At 41.2% G+C, this 20,951-nt stretch overlaps 1 protein-coding gene across 2 annotated transcripts in view; it reads left to right on the forward strand.

Annotated features, from left to right (window-relative positions):
- The first annotated feature begins 7,298 nt into the window (after window positions 1–7,298).
- Window positions 7,299–20,951, forward strand: part of Prosc (proline synthetase co-transcribed homolog (bacterial)) — a 30,580-nt gene continuing 16,927 nt past the window's right edge. The window contains exons 1-4 of one of the 2 annotated variants that reach the window (XM_005398413.2): window positions 7,299–7,458; window positions 9,706–9,813; window positions 9,892–9,927; window positions 10,445–10,520. In XM_005398413.2, the coding sequence (XP_005398470.1) occupies window positions 7,360–7,458; window positions 9,706–9,813; window positions 9,892–9,927; window positions 10,445–10,520 (319 nt within the window). In that variant the 5' untranslated portion in view covers window positions 7,299–7,359. Of the gene's footprint in view, window positions 7,459–7,592; window positions 7,841–9,705; window positions 9,814–9,891; window positions 9,928–10,444; window positions 10,521–20,951 lie in introns of those variants that run through there. The other variant, XM_005398414.2, reaches the window with a different exon arrangement.

Consider the following 20,951-nt stretch of genomic DNA (forward strand, 5'->3'; position numbering starts at 1 on the left):
CTGTACCTCTCTTCTCTAGGTGAACACTGTGAACAATACTTTCTGGCCGCAATTCCCACCCCAGAAATTTCGGCTCTGTGCCGAGGCTTCTGGTTTATCAAATGGCGTAGTCCTCAGGCCAGCTTGATGCTAAGTGGCACCAGGCATGGCAGGAATGTGGGCAGCATTCAGCTTGCCTAGAAAGAGACAAGGTGTTAACTCCCCTTCCTTCAGATGCTGCCCTTCCCCATGCTAATTCCTGGCACTGGGAATTCTCAAACCACTGGGCACCACCATGCTTTGTGCAGGCCCCAAAACATTCCCAAGTAACAGTCTGCCTCCAAGGCCAGCGCAAGATCCTCGTCTTCTCCCTCTTCAGCAAGCCCATCATTGTTAGGACAGCGTGGCACCCCAGCACCCCCTGTCCGCATGGTATCTGTGCTGCTGTGGAGTTCTTGCCGGCTGGGCATCAGCAAACACCACTTCACCACAGTAGACTCAGCCAAGGTTACCTCAGCTCCGAAGAGTGCTTTCATCAGCTTCTTAACTTGAAAGTCTCTCTGGTACCGACATCCTAAATCACTTGTCCTTTGGCCACAAATGAGCCTCAGTAAAGTCCTGCTGTGACACCCCCCCCCATGTTAATGTCACTGCATTAAGCAAAAAAATAGAAACGTGGTCATGCCTGGTAGCATTAGTCCAGTAGTTGTGGGACCTCTCTGAGGAGTAAAATCATGGAAGTCAGTTGTCTCCTTGTCAAGGGATGACTAACAGATCTGTGTGACTTTGTCTTTTTAATGCTTATTAGAAAATCTGATCTTAAAACATTTGAATTCTGAACGTATAAAATGTGATAGCCTGCAGTTTTGTAGGCAGTGAAGTACTGGCTGCTATTTATAAGTGGAGCTTTTATCAAAATAAGTAACTGTTTATAAAATTTAGTTTTTGTAGGATTTTCCAAGGAACAGTCAGTCACCTTGGCGGAATGTTTCTCATTCAAACTTTGCAAAAGTGGTTGCTATTCAGTACTGTTTTTAATCACTTTTTTAAATATAAGGACAGAATGTTTGTAAGGAAGCCAAAGTTTGTTAATAATTTTTATATAACTAAAATAAAATGGATTGGAGGGACCTGTGAGCATAGTGAAGAGGGAGTCACTAACAAAGGTTAGCAATGTATTGATCAAAATAGGGAGATGTTTTATAAATCTGGCTGTTTCTCTGGGCCTGTGTACCTTTCAGCATTGAAACTTCACCAGCTAAAGAGAGTAAGCAGTGAAAGTAAGATGGTCATACTTACTGACTTTGACTATTTGTTTGATTAAAGATAAATTTATCTTATCTGTGTCTATAAACCTAACCACTGCTTCTTGGTTCTATTCAATAGGGTTGTAGACAATGTTTTTGTTATTTCCTTGTAAAAGAGGCAATAGCCAATCATTGTATATTTGTATTTCCATTCCTTTTTATCTCTGCTTTTGTGTAGGCTGGTAATTGAAAAGTCAAAGAGCCCCAAGGGCTTAATGACCCTCTTTGTAATTGAGAAATGATTCTGTTATATTAATCATTCTATAAATGATACCGCTGGATTAATTGCCTTGGGTCAGTAGCTGGAAGAATTGTTTTGGACAACACGGAAAGGTCTCATGTGAATTTATGTCTTAGTTTTATTTTCAGTCTTGTTAAATAAAATGAGTCTGTGTTCACATTTTTGTTAAAAGTAAAATTTAGCAATAGCTACTGTTAAGATAGGTGATATAAAAAAATCAGACATCCCGGTCATTGAGTCAAGTTCTCCTTAAAAATATATTGAGGTAAAAATCCTTTCCTATGTCAACACCACCAAAATAAAACCCTCAATTTTTGAACATGACATAATTCCTACTGGATGCTGTAGGGATTTATCATTGTAAAGAATATATGGCTGCGGGGCATGGTGACACACCTATAATCCCAGCACTTGGGAGGCTGAAGCAGGAGGATCACCACAAATTCAAGGCCAGCCTGAACTACGTAGCAAGACCTGTCTCAAAAAACAAGAATACGTAGCTATAGTTCCGCTCCAAAGGGCAGAATTATTTTCAGTTGACTCAAAACATTTAGATCAGTTGAATAGGTCGGTCCCAGTCTGTTCCTGCAAGCTGCTGAGTCAGGTATTACCAGATGAAGTGTGATGAAGGTGTGTTAAGTGTTTCAGATACATAGTAATTTGTGTACAAATAGATCCCCAGCACTGCATTAGACATTCTAAAACACATATATACAGAGGACACCCAAAAAATGCATACCCACTCCAGCAGTTCATGGTGCTAATAAATGCCTAGAAGCTCATGGCCACCACTTTGAGCATCTCTTGTAATTGTAGTGGCCAAAGGTAACGTATTAATCTCATGTCTCAATAAATTTAGTATTAAAATACTTATATAAGTTTTTTTCCTGATATATTTTTTTGGTGGACTTTTTATCTGAAATTCATATTTATGTGGGTAACCTGTGTTTGTTAAATCTAGGAACCCTAATTCAGGCATTCTTGTTTTGATTTTTTTTTAAGTACTTTTGTTTTTCTTTTGGTACTGGGGGATTAAATTCAGGGACACTCTCCTACTGAGCTATATCCCCAGCTCTTTTTGTCTTTTATTTTGTGATGGGGTCTCACTGAGTTGCCCAGACTGTCCTCAAACCTGGAATTGTCCTTCAACCTCCCAATTAGCTGGAATTACAAGTATGCACCACCATGCCTTACTATGCTTGGGTCTTTTTAATGATGCCTTCTAATATTTTTCTATTGGTCTGAGAGCCCGATTGATACATGACATAATTGTATATTTAAGTCATAACATGACTTAAAATTGAATGAGTAAATTAAGAATATAGTAATTGGAACCAGGTATAGTGTTGCATGCCTATAATCCTAGCACTCGGGAGGCTGAGGCAGGAGGATTGCTGCAAGTTTGAGCGCAGTTTAGGCTACATAGTTCACGGCCAGTCTGAACTACATAGCAAACCTCTGTCTCAAAAATATATATAAAAATTGGAAGTGGACTGCTAAGGTTCATGTCCCCGCCCTCCCACTTCTTCACCTATAAAATGGACTAAATAGCTGAGTGCATGCCTATAATCCGAGCTATTTACATGAGACAGGAGAATCACAGATTCAAGGTCTGCCAATTTAGCAAGACCTATCTCAAAATAGAAAGGGCTAGGCATGTAGCTCTAGAGGAATGCCCCTGGGTTCAATCTCAAGTACCCCCTCAAAAAAAGGGTCGAGTGGACTCTGAAATAATGCATATGAAGGGCTTTACTGCTGTGCTTCATATGTGTATTTTCAGTCATCTGGAAAAACAGGCTAGAAAGCACACAACTATAAAATGGGTACCACCAAGTGTTGGGTTTTTTTTTTTGGTTTTTTTCCGGTACCGGAAACCGAACTCACGCCCTTGCGCTTGCCAGGCAGGCGCTTTTGCCACTGAGCTAAATCCCCAGCCTCCGTACCACCAAGTGAAAAATGTAGAAAAACAAGACTGAAAGTATAAATAGGATGGTACATGGAGAAGGAAGGAAGCAGGGTCCATGCCCTATGAGAATACATACCCCTGCGGAAACGCAGGCTGTGGAGAAGGGTTTGGCCCCGCAGAGAGCAATCGTCTGGGTCTGGGCTCCCAGCAAACCAAACTGGGCTGGGGTCCAGCTTAGAGGTAGAGCACTCGCCTGGTATGTACAGAGCCCCTGGGTTGGATCCCAAACGTTTTCAGGCTAGAAAGAAAAGAAAACGTTAAAACCAAAAAGAAAAAAAAAAGAATGATTACAAATAAAACTCCTAGTCGGATGTGGTGGGATATGCCTATAATCCCAGCACTCTGAGAGCCTGAGGCAGGAGGCGCGCGCGCGCGCGCGCGCGCGCACACACACACACACACACACACACACACACACACACACACACACACACACTAAACTGCATAATGACCACCTTGCTATTGTATAGTTCTGGGAGCCTAAAAGAAGAATAAATTAGCCTGAAGAATGCAGTATTTTAAAAGAATTTACATAATTCTGGCCAGTTTGGAAATAGTTTTCTGCAAATAGAAAATAATCCAGGGGTTGGTAGGTAGCATTTTCTTAGTCTTCAAAGGCCGTATGGGATAGTTCCAGTGTCACTCATCCTGAAAGATGAGGTGATCTCTGAAGGTCCTCATCAGGCTGAGGGTTCAAGAATCTCCAGTGGCATTCCAAAGGCACCCTGTGACAGCCTTTTGTGGAGGGAGGGAATGCTGTCATGGGTGATCATTTGAGCTGAATGTGGTATGATTTCTCCATTTCTCTTCAAAGCCAAGTAATCAGGCAACAGTAATTTCCAATTATTTTATCTCTTTTTAATCCCCTCAAAAGAATCACAGTGGGGTCAGAAGGAAACAATTTGAAAGTTTACATATTTTTTTTTTCATAAGTAAGGCCACAAACTACAGAAGTGAATGTTTTAAAAACTTGATAGCATTTATACTGAATAAATAGACTACTTTTACGTTGCTTATAAAATCTGTTCTTCTGGGTATTTGACCTTTTAATCTTTTTCTCCTTTGCCTTCAAATTATTGGAGAGATTTATTAAAGATAGTTATTGGCAATGAAGTGATTTTGGACTTGGTATTTTTCAAAGATTAAGTAGGAGAGAAGGGTGAAAGGTTATATTGGATGGTTACTATGCATCCAATTAAATAAGAAACTAAAAAAATAAGGAGAGGGACTGGGGGTTGTAGCTCAGTGGTGGGGCATGTGTTGTACAGATTATGGGTTCAATCCCTAGCAACCCCAAAAAAGAAATCTTTAGAAAAAAAAAGTGGAATAAAGCTAATTCAAAAATACAGCTAAGCTAGGCAGTCCTGTAGTCCCAACACTAAGGAGGCAGAGGCAGGAAGATGTTGAGTTGGAGGCCACCCTGGGCTCCATAACAAGTTCAATCCAGCCTAGACTACATAGCAAGATCCTGTCTCAAAAAAAAGAAAGCAAAGAAACTGAAAGGTGAAGTAATAATGAGAGGAGGATCACTGCTGTGTTTATAAGACTATTAGAGATGAAAAGCATCCTAGAAATAAATCCACAATAAAGCCTTGCATGCTCATCCTCGACTCCCCCAGGGTTCCTTCCACAGACTAATGCCTCTGTGTATACTCACTTTGTTGATGAAAGGTGGGGAAGTGTCTTGTAATTCATACAAAAGAGAGACCAGAGCTATTAAATGCAGATACAACTACCTGTCATCCTGGTGACATGTCACCTGGGTTACACATCCCCAAGCCTGTGAGGTATTTGTGGTTTTAAAAATATTTTCCAAGTAGTATATCTGTTCAGATACTTCCAGCTCACCCTACCCCCCTCTACGCCTCCCTGCGCCACGACCCACACGCTGCTCACACCACTTCCTGCTGGTGGGTTCTTTCCAGCTTTCTCTACAACAAACGTATTAAGTTCATTTCACAAGGGGCTATTGTCATTTTTAAGGATTTGTATCACTTTGGTTGGAACAGAAATATATCTATGAGATTTGATTTGAATACAATTTCTCTTCATTCATTTGGCAATCCTAGTTCACAGATAATCTCTTCATATATACCATGGTAAGTGACCGTGAAATTCCACCCAAAGAAGCCTCATTGCAGGGGCTCAAATTCTACTCAGACCTATTTTCCCAGACAGAACATGTAAAATTCCATCTCCTTTCCTGGAATGTGGGAACAGGGCTGAGAAAAAGAGAACATGCCCCTTCTTTCTGCAAGGCTTTTTTAGTAAGCCACTCAAGAAAAAACCCAGAGAACAAACTTCAGCCCTTTCTCCAGCATAACAGCACCCCACTTCATTAAGATGAATTAATGTTTTCTCCCACAGTAGTTGCCGCCAAAAGTACTTTCCTTAACATTAATCCCTCACCAGGTATGGTGGTGCACACCTGAGTCCCAAGCACCTGGGCAGAGGCAGGAGGATCCTGAGTTGGAGGCCAGCCTGTGCTACACAGGGAAAGCCTGCCTCAAAACAAGCAAAAGCAAAACAAAAAGCCACCGGATTTAAGATCCAAAATGTGTCCTCGGGGCTGGGGCTTTAGCTCAGCGGCGCAGCTCCTGCCTGGCAAGCGTGAGGTCATGAGTTCGATTCCCGGTACCGGAAAAAAATAAATAATAAATAAATAAATAAATAACAAAATGTGTCCTAAATATTTTTTTTAAATACAGTTTGCCTTTAAAAATTTCAACTGACTCAAAAGAGACATTTTTTGGCCACCCTGCCATCAATCCGAACGTAGGACCAACCAGAATGTATACAGATTTTTTAAGAAGAATATAAGATTTAAAAGAGAAGAAAGAAAGTCAAATGTGATGGTGCTTGCCTCTGATCTAGCTACTCAAGACGCTAAGCCAGGAGAATCACAAGTTTGAGCCCAGTCTGGGCAATTTAGCAGTTTAGAGAGACCCTGTCTCAAAATTAAAAAGTCAAAAGGGCAGGAATGTGGCTCAGCACAAAGGCCCGGATTCAACTCTCAGTACGGGGATGGAGTGGGGGGAGGGGAGGACGATCCGTTTTAGTTTTGCCATTGCTTGATATGGAAATCTTATCTTGGATACACTGGGTTAAGTAAATATATTCACTTTATAAAGATATGAACAATTTTTAAATTATATATGTGGATTGCACTGCTTCTATAGGACAGCCCTGGTCTAAAGGATGAAAAAAATAAAAATAACCATACATTTGAGTCATGCCCTGTTTTTAAAAAGGGTTGTTACATATTTTAAAAACAGTTCTTCACGTGAACCATGCAATATGCTAAAAAATCTTTGCCTCCTCTCTAGCAGGATCTAATCCTGATCCCTGCACCCAAAAAAATGTACAGTAGTTTACAGCTCCGTTTAAAGCTAGGGACAGGCAAACTCTATACGGCAATGTTTTAGTAATTTTTAAATCTTTATTTGTACCTGTTTGCAGTACATAACATCATGGGGAGTTGGTGCGTATACATAATACATCTCAGGTGTAGTGGATTCTGAAAGTGAGTAAGAGCGTGAGAACAGACTGCGGTTTTGCTCCAGGAAAGCCCCGTGAGGATAGGGGGCGGCACCGGCACGAGGCCAGGAAAGAGACGGCTGCAGTCAGGTAGAACCCAGAGCCGCTGCCCAAACACCTCCGCACCCTTTCGCAGCGACCTTCCCAAGATGGCCACCACCGGGAGACGGGCCGTCGACGTCGCGCCCGCCCCTGCGGATGCCGATTGGGTAAGACAACCCAGGGATTGGTGGTGATTGGACCCCACGCAGGAACAGGGCGGACCGGAAGTTGGCCTCAGCTCAGCCCCCAGGTGCAAAGGGTCCGGGGCTCCCAGTCATCCCCGGGGGATGTGGAGAGCTAGCAGCATGTCGGCGGAGCTCGGCATCGGGTTCGCACTACGGGCAGTGAACGAGCGCGTGCAGCAGGCTGTGGCGCGGCGGCCAGGGGTGAGGACGGGGATCGCATGGGGACGATGGGCGGCCGCTTGAGGAGGGGGACTCCAGTGTGGGAGGACTAGGTCGTCACGGTGACGCAGTGGAGTCCCTCGGAGGGGCGGGGCCGCGGGCGTGGTGTCAGCGGGGTGGCCGAGGCTGCGAGTGGCTGGGGAGGGACTTTCTCAGGGACCTCGCGAGGAGTATGTCGGGTCCTCCGGAGGCTGGCTTTGGTGCAGAAGGCACCGCCACCTCGGGAAGATGACCCCTCTCCGGGCGACGTGGTCTTTTCCCTTCGCTAGGGGCAGAGCCTTGGGGGTCAGGGGCAACGTCTGACGGCAGAGCACGCAGAGGACCGAGCCCCCGAGATCGCGCGTGTGGCAGCGTCTGACAGCTCGTAGGTGCTCAGCAAATGTCGCTTCCACCCTCGGCTGAGGCGGGGGTGGGTCACCTGGACTTTGCAGCCACTCTTTGGATGTTCTTCTTCTACTGCATATATTATGTCTTCTTTTGGACTTTCATTGGATCAGAGTTAATACCTGCCAAGCTTCGTGCTAGTTAAGATGACAAAGGCCCGAACTGAAAGGGCAAAGGCCTGTCTGATCAAGCTGTTACGTTCTCAGAACCCAGAATGTTGGCCTGGAGATAGAGGACCTGTGTTACAGTCTTCCCTAAACTACTAATTAGGTGTTACCTTGAACAAATCACTTAACTTCGGTCCTCAGTTTCTTCATCTGTATAGACAGTGGGATGACTCCAAAAACTAATCTCCTTCTGGCATTAATGTTCTATGATTCTCAGTGGCTAAGGAAAATCTAGAGATTCTCTCATTCTGGGAGGTTTTCCCTGGACGGTCTCAGCCACATAAGCTACCCCTTCCACTTTTCTCTCTGGAAACCACCAGTTCATCAACATCCTAGGAATTATGACATGGTCGCATAAAAGGCTGGTAATGCAGGCCCCTCGGACAGAAGAGGGCTCTTTGCTAATTGACCTGACTCCTTCAGGTCCTTGAGAATAATGTGATTCTTTGACAATTCCAGCAGGCAGTGGGGGATGTGAAGACTGAACTATAGGAGGATAAAGGAGTCCTGTCTCTGATGGCCTGTGTGTGGGGCTGGCTGCAGCAGAACGCAGGGAAACCCTACTCTAAATGTGATGGCTGTGGGACGAACTCAGCGAGGTCTAATCCTGAGTCCAGAATTGTTTGTGTCCCAGTCTCAGGTCTGCTATTGGGTGGTTGAGTCAGATGGAACAGTGAATTACACATCATTAGCCTGATGGAGAGCGAATGGAAGCAATCTGAGTAATTACACCAGGGCCACGATGTGTTTCCAAAACCGTTTACCTTGGGATTTCAGAAGCCAGAAGTAAGCTCCCTGTTAATCAGAGAGTGCTTTTTCGCCTTAGTAAAGTGATAACTTTGCTTTGTTTTGTGTTGTTGTACTGTACCCCAGAACAAGCTTATGACCTCACACCCGTCAAACAAGTGCTCTAATACTGAGCTCCACCCCCTCTAATGAAGTGATTTTTAAACTTCTAGCATTGGTATGCACGAGAATCATCTGGAGAGCTATTTTTAAAAAAAAGCTTTTCAGCCAGGCATGGTGGTGCATGCCAATAATCACAGCACTCAGAAGGTTGAGGAAGGATTATTTCAAGTTTGAGACTAACCTGGGCTACATGGTAAGTTCAAGGCCAGCCTAGACTACATAGTGAAACCCTGTCTGAAAAAAAAGTTTCTCAGGGCTGGGGGTGTAGTTCCTCAAAAACAAAAAGATTCTGAGACCCCAGGCCCAGAGATTCAGAGTGAGTTCATCTGATTGCACCCTGGTGGTAACTGATGTAGTTGTTCTAAGACTACACCCTAGGGAAGTACTGCTTTAACTTGCCCTGCTGCTCTGAGACTGAAATGTCGTCCACTAGCTATCAGGGTAGTTACCATTAGGTCGAGATATCATACATATATTGTACTCTTTGGTCACCAAATTAACCCCCCTGTAGTATTGGTTTTTTTTGGTTTTTTGGTTTTTTTTTTTTTTTCTGGTACCGGGAATCAAACTCACAACCTCATGCTTGCCAGGCAGGCGCTGTGCTGCTGAGCTAAGTCCCCAGTCCCCCTGCCCATAGTATTGGAAGATTGTATCTTAACAATGCCAGATTGAGATTGATGCCAATCTGTTCTACAGGAGAAATCCTACGAGACTTATTGGGATCATTTCTCCCAAATGCTTACTCCTGTGGCTCTTTCCCTCTTGGCAGGATCTCCCAGCAATCCAGCCCCGGCTTGTAGCAGTCAGCAAAACCAAACCTGCTGAGATGGTGATCGAGGCCTACAATCACGGCCAGCGTACTTTCGGAGAAAACTACGTAAGAGCCCTTTTCCAAAGCCCCTTGTGAAGAATCGTGATTGCCAGGCTTCTGACTTGTTCTGGTTTTACCTTTTAGGTTCAGGAACTACTGGAAAAAGCATCAAATCCTAAAGTAAGTGGATATTGGGATTCGTTAGTTTTTACCTTAATCTTGGCTCTTTAGTTGAGAATTAGACCCCTGTTGGTGGTTGAGGTTTAAAACAGGAAGTTGGGATGGGGGTAACAGTGTCCACTTTCACCTTGAGCCCCAAACAATTCTCACCTAAATTTTCTCTCTGTATTTCCAGTGTAATTTTCTTTTTTGTAGCTGTTTAGAAGTGATTCTTTTAGGAGCTTGCTATAATCTTATATCCTTCTGGGATCTGAAAGCTTGAATCAGTTCATCCTGATTCAAGTTATCATGGATGATAACTGAAAAATGGGGAGTGGATGGGGATGAGAAAGGGAATAGAGCAGAAGCCTGAGGTTTTTCTGTATGTCCCTCTGCCTCCCTGGGATGCTGGCTGAAGATGGTGGCAGAGGTTTATGCACGTAAGGAACAGCAGAGAGGTGCAAGGTCACTGGGCTCGGACGAAGCATTTGAGCCAGACCTTCAGCTGAGTGAAATGTAATTTCCTCTTTCCCTTCAGATTCTGTCTTCATGTCCTGAGATCAAATGGCACTTCATCGGCCACCTGCAGAAACAAAATGTCAACAAATTGATGGGTAAGATAAAGCTCTAAGTGTGAGGACAGCCTGCTCTGACATTGTATTGCTTTTACTCTCTTTCTGCGAAAGAGAGCAGATTTAGAACACAACTAGCTCACTGTGCTGTCAAATTCCTTTTTGTTTGTTTTGTTTTGTTTTGTTTTGGCAGTGCTGGGGTTTGGACCCATAAGATGATCTAGCATCAGCTTACATCTTCAGCCCTTTTTATTTTGAGATGGGGTCTTGATAAATTGGCCAGGCTGGTCTCAAACTTGCAATCCTCTTGCCTCAGCCTTCCTATTAGCTGGAGTTTGCACCACCACACCTAACTGGAGTTTCATTTAATAAAAGACAGTTAAATTAAAAAATACAATAAAGTAAAAGTAGGAATTAGCTACAAAGGCTGGGGGTATAGCTCAGTGGTAGAGAATTTTCCTAACATACACATGACCCTGGGTTTCAGGGCCCAGCAGTGCAAAATAAGAAGAGCCAAAGTTGGAGCACAGGCCTGTAATCCCAGCACTCGAAGAGGCTGAAGCACAGGGTTGAAAACTGGGCAATTTAGAGACCTAACAAGACCTTGTCTCAAAATTTTTAAAAAGGGCTCGGGATGTAGTGCAATGCAGATGTCCTGAGTTCAATCCCTAGTATCACCAAAAAGGAAGGAAGGGAGGGAGGGAGGGAGGCAGGGAAGGAAGGAAGAAAAGAAGGAAGGAAGGAAGGAAGGAAGGAAGGAAGGAAGGAAGGAAGGGAAAGGAGGAAGAGATTAACTATATGACTGTGACACTGTTTTAAGTTTCCTAGGCTAGCCTTGAACTTCGAGATCCTCCTGCCTCAGCCTCCCGAGTAGCTTGGATTACAGATGTGCATTACTGTACCTGGTAGTTTGATAAGTTTTGACACAGGTTTATACCTATGAAACCATCATAAATAAAATAATGGACGTACCCATCACCCCCAAAAGTTTCTTCCTATCCATTTGTAATCTCTCCTTCCATTCCCATCCCCTTCTTCCTTATGCTCCACTTTATTGCTTTCTTGCTGTAGTTTTTAGGCTTAGGGTGTTTTGCTTTGTCTTGCTTTACTTTTAGGGGTGTTTTTCTTGGTTTTTTTTTAGGGGTGTTTTGAGACAAGATCTCATGATGTAGTCCAGGCTGACCTTACCTTGTGATGGGGTTACAGGTGTGCGCCAGCATCCTGCTTCAGTGTTAGAGCTGTGAAGAATCTTAGTGTGTGCTCTCTGTCTTCTTTCACTCTGTGCAGTGAACTTCAGATTCATCATGTTCATTCGTCCTGTAATGGTTCATCCCTCTATTGTGCAGTAGGGTTTCATTGCATAGATAGAACACAATTTGTTTATCCATTCACCTTTTTTTTTTTTTTTTTTTTTTTTTTGGTTTTTCTCCGGTACCGGGAACCGAACTCAAGACCTTGCGCATGCCAGGCAGGCACTTTTGCCGCTGAGCTAAATCCCCAGCCCCTTATCCATTCACCTTTTGATGAACATTCAGGTTGCTTCAAATTTTTGGCTGTTGTAAATAAGTTGCTATAAACGTTTGTGTACAAGTCTTCATATGAACATATATTTCCTTTGACCTTGCAGTAAATACTTAGGAGTAGAATAGCTAGTAAAATTTATGCAAGTATATTTTAACTTTTGTGTGTGTGTGGTTCTGGGGCCTCATATCTGCTAGGCAAGTGCTCTTCCACTGAGCTATATCCCCAGCCTCAGTGTTATTCAGTTTTTGCCATGCTGATGAGCATGTAATGGTATCCATGGCATTTCCCTGCTGACTCTTGATGTCGAGCATGTTTTCAACTGCACGCCCCCTGTGCATCTTGTTTGGTGAAATGTCTAGGTCTTTTGCCCATTTTATAAATTTCCTTTTTGATTAGTGCATGTTTGCAATACATAATGATTATATTTATTGTGGGGAGTCAGTAAATGTACATATTTTAATGCTTCTCTTCTTTAATCTGATACCCCTCCTGTCCCTCCCTGCTCCCTCCAACCTAGAGGTCCCCTTCCCATGTGTAAAAGTTCTATTTTCATCATTTTTGTTCCTTCAGTTATTTGGGTTTTTTTCATCTCCTTTCCCACCCCTCACATCCCCCTCCATCCATCTCTTGTTCTCCATCCATTTGTCCCTACTTCCTGTTTAACTACCTTTATTTGCCATATATATAATTATATAATTATTATACATTACATATATGTATGTAATATATATGTATAGTAAATTTCTCATATAAGAGAAACCAAACAATATTTGTGTGTCTGACTTATTTAATATTATGGTCTCAAGTTGCATCCATTTACCTACATATACCTCAAGTTTATCTTTCTTTATGGCAGAGTAGCACTCCATTGTGTAATACCACATTTTCTTTATCCATTCATCTGTTGGTGGACATATAGGCCATGATTTAGCTTTTGTAAATTATGCTGCTATAAACAGTGTTGTGGTCAGGGCTTGAAAGGGAATAAATTTAATACAAGACACATACTTTATATGACTATTTTATAATATTCACCCAAAATGTAAAATGCAGAAGTGTGTGGGAGATCTTTCCATGCACTAGAGACTTGAAGAATCCAGCTGAGGCCCTGGATCCCATGGCAGTATCCCACACAAGTCCAGGCGAAGGCCTAGAGTCCACGACAGTGTCTCATGCAAGTCTATATCAAGGATCTGTGCTGGGAAGGCCAGTCATGGAAGCTAGAAAGTCTGTGCCAGCAGAATGGAGGATCTGTGCCAGCAGACTAAGAGATCTGCACTGGAGCCAGGAAGCAATACTTAAGACAAAGGTGAAGACCAGAGCTTGGGGCTGGGGATTTAGCTCAGTGGCAAAAGCGCCTGCCTGGCAAGCGCAAGGTCGTGACTTCGGTTCCCGGTACCGGAGAAAAACCAAAAAAAAAAAAAAAAAAAAAAAGACCAGAGCTCTCTGAAAGAGAATAGCAGCCATACCCAGTGACAGCAAGGACCCGATTCCTCCAAGGAGAACAGCTGAATTCATATCAGGAAAACCTGCTGCAGCAAGCTTCTCCAGGAAAATTAACAGCATGCCATCTTCCCTGCTCGTTCTCCTTTTATGCCTTCCAGCAACACACCTCAGGTGGATCTTCCACACCTAGAACCATGCTGACTCAGTTCAGCTGGGCGTTCCCACTCAAGGGGACCGTGAGTTAATCTACCACACATAGGTATGCACGTGTCCCTGTAAAATGATGACTTTAACTCTTTTGAGAAGACACTTAGAGGGGGAATAGCTTCTAGGGGAATTTCTATTTTTAATTTTTCAAGGAATCTCTCCACACTGATTTCTATAGTGGTTGTACTACTTTACATTCCCATGCACAATGCAGAAGAGTTCCTTTTTCCACATCCTTGCCAGCATTTGTTATTACTTGATTTCCTGATACCCATTCTTTCTGGAGGAAGATATTTTAATTTGCATTTCTCTAGTGGCCAGAACTATTTAATATTTTTTCACATATTTATTGGCCATTTTACTTCTGAGAAGTATTTATTCATTTTGGTTGCCATTTTTTGATTAGGTCTTTTATTTAGGGAGTGTAATTTTTCAAGTTCTTCCATATTCTAGATGTTAGTCATCTGTCTGAAGCAAAAATACTTCCTATTCTGTAGGTTGTTTCCTTGCTGTGCAGATTTTAACTGATTCTTGTATTATTTCTTGTGCCACCGGAGTTCTGTTCAGAAAGTCCTTGCCACACCTGTGTCTTAAAGAGCTGTACCTAGTTTATCTTCAAGAGGAGTGTTTCTGTTTTAACATTTAGATGTTTGATCCATTTTGATTTTAGTTTAGTACAAGGTAAGAATGTACATGTAGACTCAATCTTCTGCATGTGGAATATCCAGTTTTCCCAGCATCATTTATTAAAAAGACTTTCCTCCAGTGTGTGTTTTTGGCCCTTTTGTCAAAGATCAAATAGCTGAATGTATCAGGGGTTGTTTCTGCTTCCTCAGTTCTATTCCTTTGACCCACATGCCTGTTTTTGTGCCAGTACCGTGCTATTTTAATTGCAGTAGCTTTGTAGTATAATTTCAAGTCTGAAATTGTGATTTCTCCTGCTTTGCTTTTGTTACCTAGGATTGCTTTTGCTAGTCTGGGTCTCTTCTGACTCCATATAAATTTCAGTATTGTTTGCCCTAGCTCTATGAGAAATGACATTGGTATTTTGTTTGTTATTACATTAAATCTGTATAACAGTTTTAGAAGAATAGCCATTTTGATTATATTGGTTCTGTCTATCCAGGAACAGGGGATATCTTTCCATTTTCTGGTGTCCTCAGTTCCCCTGTTGTGATGTAATTTTCATTATAGAAGTCTTGCATTTCCTTGGTTAGGTTAATTCATACATATTTAATTTTTCTTGGTACTATTGTGAATGGTATTGCTTTCCTAATTTCTTTCTCAATGAGTTCATTATTAGTAGGTAGTAAGCCCCCAACTTAGGAACCTGTGGTTGTGAACTTTCACAGGTATGAACAGACCTCACATTATGAACATTTGTAGATTCAAACAAATCATGGAAGGAGCTCATAGTCTGCCACACATTGTCACAGCTCTGCTGCTGTGTGCAATAGTGTACAGTACTGTAACTGTAAAAGTAAAAATAGTTTATTTACAGTTGTACTGTACTATATTACCATTTTAAGGTAGCTATAAAGTAAAAATAGTTTTCTTTATAGTATTTGTGTGTATGTTTGATTTTTTTATGCTTTACATAGTATATTTGTGTCAAAGGTATATAGAACTCACTTTGTCAGACTTAATAAATGAATCTGATTTATGAACATTCTCCCAGAACAGAACTCATTCATATGTCAGGGACTTACTGTAGAGGAATGCTGTGGATTTTGTGTGTTTGCTTTGTATCTTGCTACATTGCTGAATTTGCTTTTTCTGGGAGTGTTTTGGTGGAGTTTTTTGGATATTCTAAGTAAATGATCATGTCATCTGAAAATAATGACACTTTGACTTCATCCTTTCTTATACATATGCCTTGTACTTCTTTGTCTTGCCTGATTGCTGTGTTTCAAGAATTGGCTAATGTTTCATTGAACAGGAGTTGCAATATAGACATCCTTGCCTTGTTCTCAATTTTAAAGGGAAAGCTTTCGGTTTTTCCCCATTTAAATGATGTTTGTCATAAATGGATTCATCATAAATAGTTTTTATCAGATTGAGATAAGGACCTTCTCTACCTATTTCCTTCAGGGTTTTTATCATGAATGGATGCTGGATTTTGTCAAAGGCTTTTTCTGTGTTTTGAAATGATCATATGATTTTTTGTCCTTGGCTTTTGTTTATGTGATGAATTAATTACATTTATTGATTTGTATCTGTTGAACCATCCTTGCATCCCTGGCATGTAGCCTACTTGGTCATGATGTATGATCTTTTTGATGATTTGTGGCATTTTGTTTGCCAGTATCTTGTTGAGGATTTTTGCATCTATGTTCATTAGAGAGATTGGCCTATAGTTCTTTTTTTTTAGGTCGGACCCTTGAATGGTTTTGAGATCAGGGTAATGCTAGCTTCCAAGAATAATTTTAAGAGTACATCTTGCTGCTCAATTTCCTTAAAGAATTTGAGGAGTACTGATGTTAGATCTTCTCTATAGTTTTTGTAGAATTTAGTAGTGAGTCCATCAAGTTCTGGGCTTTTCTTAGTTGGTAGGTTTTTTTAATGGCTGCCTCAGTTTCATTGCTTGTTATGGTATTAGTTAGGATTTTTAGTTTTTCTGGTTCAGTTTTGGTAATTCATATGTATCTAGAAATCTCTCCATTTCTTCTGAGTTCTCTAATTTTTTGTCGTACAGATTTTTAAAGTAGTTGTGAATCTTCTGGATTTTAGTGATGTCCATTGTAATTTCACCGTTTATCATTTCTAATTGCACTAATTTATGTCTTTTCTTTCAGATTGGCCAAGGGTCTACTTTGTTTACTCTTTCAAAGAACCAGCTTTTCAATTCATTGGGGGTTTTTTGTATTAATTTTTTTTTATTTTCCATTTCATTGATTTCTGCTCTGATCTTTATAATTTCCTTCCTTGTATAAGCTTTGAATTTGGATTGCTCTGTTTTTTTTTTAAGGCCTTGAGGTGTATCTTTAGGTTATTTATTTGGGCTTGTTCTGTTTTTCAGATGTGCGCATTCACAGCTATAAACTTCCTTCATAGGACTATTTTCATTGTGTCCCATGAATTTTGAAATCCTGTACTGGGATTTCTTTGTTGAGTTTTGGTTAGTTGATCTATTTGTGATAGTGGAGTATTGAGGACCCCCAGTATAGTTGTGTTGATATTTAGCTGATCTATTGTGTCCATTAGTGGTTTTTTTATGAAGTTGGGTGCACTGTAGTTTGTTTCTTATATGTTTATAATTGCGGTCTCTTCCTTTTGAATAATTCTGTTGACCAATATGCAGTGTCCCTCTTTGCCTCTTTGCATCAGCTTTGGCTTAAAGTTCACTTTTCATGAAAATAGGGTAGCTACTTCTGCTTGTTTTTGGGCTCCCAGCACATGGAATATTGTTTTCCACTTTTGAATTTTTGGTCTGTGAATTTCTTTTGTGGTTAAATGTGTATCTTGTGTGTAGCATACTGTTGGATTTTGTTTCTTCATTCTTTGCTAGTCTGTGTCTTTGGATTGGCAAATTGAAACCTTTCACATTGATAATTATAATTATAATTGACAGTTATTCCTGTTAATGTATTATTTTCCTGTTTCTGTTTTCCTTTCTTTCGTTTCTACTTAATTGTACTTCTGTTTGTACCTTACCTGATGCATTCATTCTATTGGACTCAGCGTGTTAGCTTCATTGTCTCTTTCTGCGATATCCTTGAGAATTTTTGGAGTGTTGGTTTGATGGACATGAATTTCTTTAGGTGCTCTTTATCATGGAGATATCTTATTTTTCCATCGATTCTGAAATAATCATTTTGTAAAATATAAAATTATTATAAAATATAATTTTTATAAAATCAGTCAATGCTGAAAGTGTTTTCTTTTAGGTTTGAAATGTTTGAAGCTCTCCTTACCTTTAAGGTTTGTGTTGAGAAATATACTGTAATTCTGATGGGTTTTCCTTTATAGATGATTCATTGCTGTTCTCTAACAGCTTTTAAGTTTCTGTTCTTGTGATATTTTAATTAATATGTGGCATGGGGTGTTTCTTTTTCTAATTATGGCTTTTGGGGGTTCTATATGCCTCACTTATCTGAATGTTAAATTCTTTTTCACATCTAGAAAGTTCTCTACTATTACTTTGGTAGACAAGATTTTTTATGCTCTTTGTGCTGTCTTCTGACCTTTCACTGATTTGAATTACCCTTAGTTTTCTTTGCTTTATCTAGTAGCTGCTAGATTCATTTTTCCTCACTTTGGTTGCTTCTGCTGCCCATACCCTCTTTTTTTTTTTGAGACAGGGTCTCCCTATGTAGTCCAGGCTATATATTCTGGGCTGGCCTCAAACTCACAGTGATCTTCCTGCCCCAGCCTGTGGAGTACTGGGATTACAGCTGTGCACCACCATGCCCAGCTCAACTGTATTTTTAATATCCTGTATTTCTGTTTGGAATTTTTATGAACCGCATTCTTTTCTATGTTGGGCATTCATGTTACATCTCTCTCTTTTTTTCCTTTACTCAGCACTATTTATTGTATAGTTCTTTTTAAAAAATTCAAAATAGGAAACATCACAGTCTCTTAAGAACAATGCATTCACAGAATTCAAATGAAAAATACACACTTTTTACAGTATAGGTTTTCAATCTTTCTTTCTTTTTTTTGTTTTTTTTTTTTGAGACAGGGTCTCATCGTGTTGTTCATGGCAGCATTGAACTCACAAAAAATATAGCCCAGGCTGGCCTCAAACTCACACTGATCTCCTGCCTCAGCCTCCCAAGTGTTAGGATTAGAAGTGTGTACCACTACACCCAGCTCAATCTTTCTTGAACAACACAAAAACAGTGTTTCAAATTTTTTGTTTAACAAGAAGGTAAAATCTCAGCCTGACACAATAACAAGTTTAAAAAAAAAAAATTGAGCTACCACAGCACCAGCTGACTTCGTTAAACCCCCACCCTGTCCCATAAACCACACCCAGCTGTCTCTGTGCCCACACTTGGAAATCTCTGCTTTCACATTTCTGTTTCCCTGCCAGATTTCCCAACAAAAAAGTTAAAATTTAGATGTGAGAACTACTACAATATACTTTTTTTAAAAAGCCAACCTATTTGTTAAATATTGAAAGAAGAGACTAGGAGAGAGAGAAAAGGAGAGTTAAAAGGCAGCAGGGAGACTGCAGTGTCTTCCATCTGCTATACTGTGATCTTAGAGCCTGGGATTATGCCCAAGGAGCTAACAATACCAAGACATGCCTCAGACTTTAATTGTAAAAGATTATACTAGCATTGATGAAAAGCTGATCATAACATGGAAAAATATTTAACTTATCAAGTTAAATGAAAAAGTAAAGTACAAAACCATGCATGCTGTATAATCTTAACTATGTCAAAACCAACCAACAAAATATGCCCCATCAAAGGCTGAAGGAAAATAGTTCAGAGATTAACAGAGATCATATTTAAGTAGTGTATCTACAGTGATCTTTTTTCTTTTTCTGTTTTTATAAATTTTTCTCTGCTAGGGGGATTTTTTTTTAAAAATGACTGTTAGTTACAAAAGAGTAAGTCTGAGAGAAGTGTTAACTTTGAGTTAATGACTGTGTCCAGTCTTTAAGAAAGGGTATGTACATTCATAAAACTAAAACATTCCAGGTCCATGAAGCCACTGTAAGGCAAAACTGGCCCAAGGGTAGAGGGCTTTGGTCTTCTCCAGGCAGGTGCAGTGCGACCAGGTCCTACAGATAAAATGTGCTGAACCAAATGGAAACTCCATGGTTTACAGAAAGAACAGATGTACCCACATCTGACAACTTGTTTATAGACAAGAGCTCTTTCACACTAGCATTAAACAAAAGATAGCCCTTTTCTGTTAGTTTTTGTGTGTAGATGTCAGGTTACAAAAACACTGTTATCACAGTGACTGTGGAAACCCAATCCTGCTTTAGAAATAGAAACAAAACAGCCTTACAGCACAAATGGAACAAGAAAAGTGCAAGACAGAAAATTAGAAAAGGTGTTCTCTATAAGAATAATTCCCTTTACAATGTCTGCTGTACACACATGAACGCGTCTCCTCAGCAGAAGCAGAGGCAGGCCTGCAAACACTTTCTACCAAAGCGTGCCCGGTTTGCTCCCTGACTGAAGCTTCAAGAGGAGGAAGACTGCTCCCTGCCTCAGGGATGCCCCAGTCTTCCTCAGGTGGGAGCCAGATGTGTCACTGGCAGTGTTACATCAGTTAAAAGCAAAAGCCACTGCTTTCCCTTGGGATTAAAGGGTAGGCTGCAGTCCTCATGAAATCACATGTGCATTCTTACTTTGAAACTTCGCTGACTCACTAGGATGCAAAAAATTGCAATGACTGTCTCCACTGAGTACTTCTATGGAGGTTACAGGTTGAGGGACACTTTGTAATGTTTGTCCCTAAACATAACAACTAGCAAAGGCAGCTACCTTTCTTTTAAGCAAAGGAGTGTATTTTACTCAAGAATGAGACACTTTGAGAGTGATGACCAGTCCTCCATCTAGATCAACTCATCCATCAGTACCAGCAGGAGCTGAGGTACAGGAATGCTAATTTAAGTTCTTCAGTCTCCTCTTCCAGTTGCTGATTCGTGTCCGTCAGCATTCAGAGATGACACAGATAATTCAGTCTGGCTAACCAGAGCCCGTCATATGTTCCCGCATATGTGACGAGCCAAAGGTGACCTCAGTGGCTGTGGATGCGGCAGCTGATGCCCAGCAGCATTAGGTAGGGCTGCAGTTCATCATCAAAGTTGAGCCACATGGACAGCAAGACATGCAGGCCGCAGTTGCAGATGACCCGAGAAGGCGCATGCAAGTTCACCAAGCATGGCACCGGCTGTGGCCACCCAGCTCCTCATGGTGGACTCTTCCTAACTCCTCTGGTGGCCTGCTTCCTTGGTTCCTACCCTAGATTCTTCTTGCATCTTTTTTCATTATCTTCATGATCATTTTGAGGTGATTTTTGTATGGATCCAAGTTCATTTTACGTATAAGTACCCAGTTGTCCTAGCACTATTTATGGGAAAGACTATCCCTTTCCCACAGTCGGAGTTTGATGTCAGGGTAATGCTCATCTCAGAGAATAAGTTGGGAGACACTCTCTCCTATCTTTTGGAAGAGTTCTTGTGCAGTTGGTATTATCACCTTCTTAACTAGTAGAATTCATCAGCAAAGCAGTTTTCTGGGGCTGGGGATTTAGCTCAGCGGCAAAAGCGCCTGCCTGGCAAGCGCAAGGTCGTGAGTTCGGTTCCCGGTACCGGAGAAAAACCAA

Source organism: Chinchilla lanigera, unplaced genomic scaffold, assembly GCF_000276665.1.
Source record: "Chinchilla lanigera isolate Chin_1 unplaced genomic scaffold, ChiLan1.0 scaffold00062, whole genome shotgun sequence".
In the NCBI taxonomy this organism is placed as follows: domain Eukaryota; kingdom Metazoa; phylum Chordata; class Mammalia; order Rodentia; family Chinchillidae; genus Chinchilla; species Chinchilla lanigera.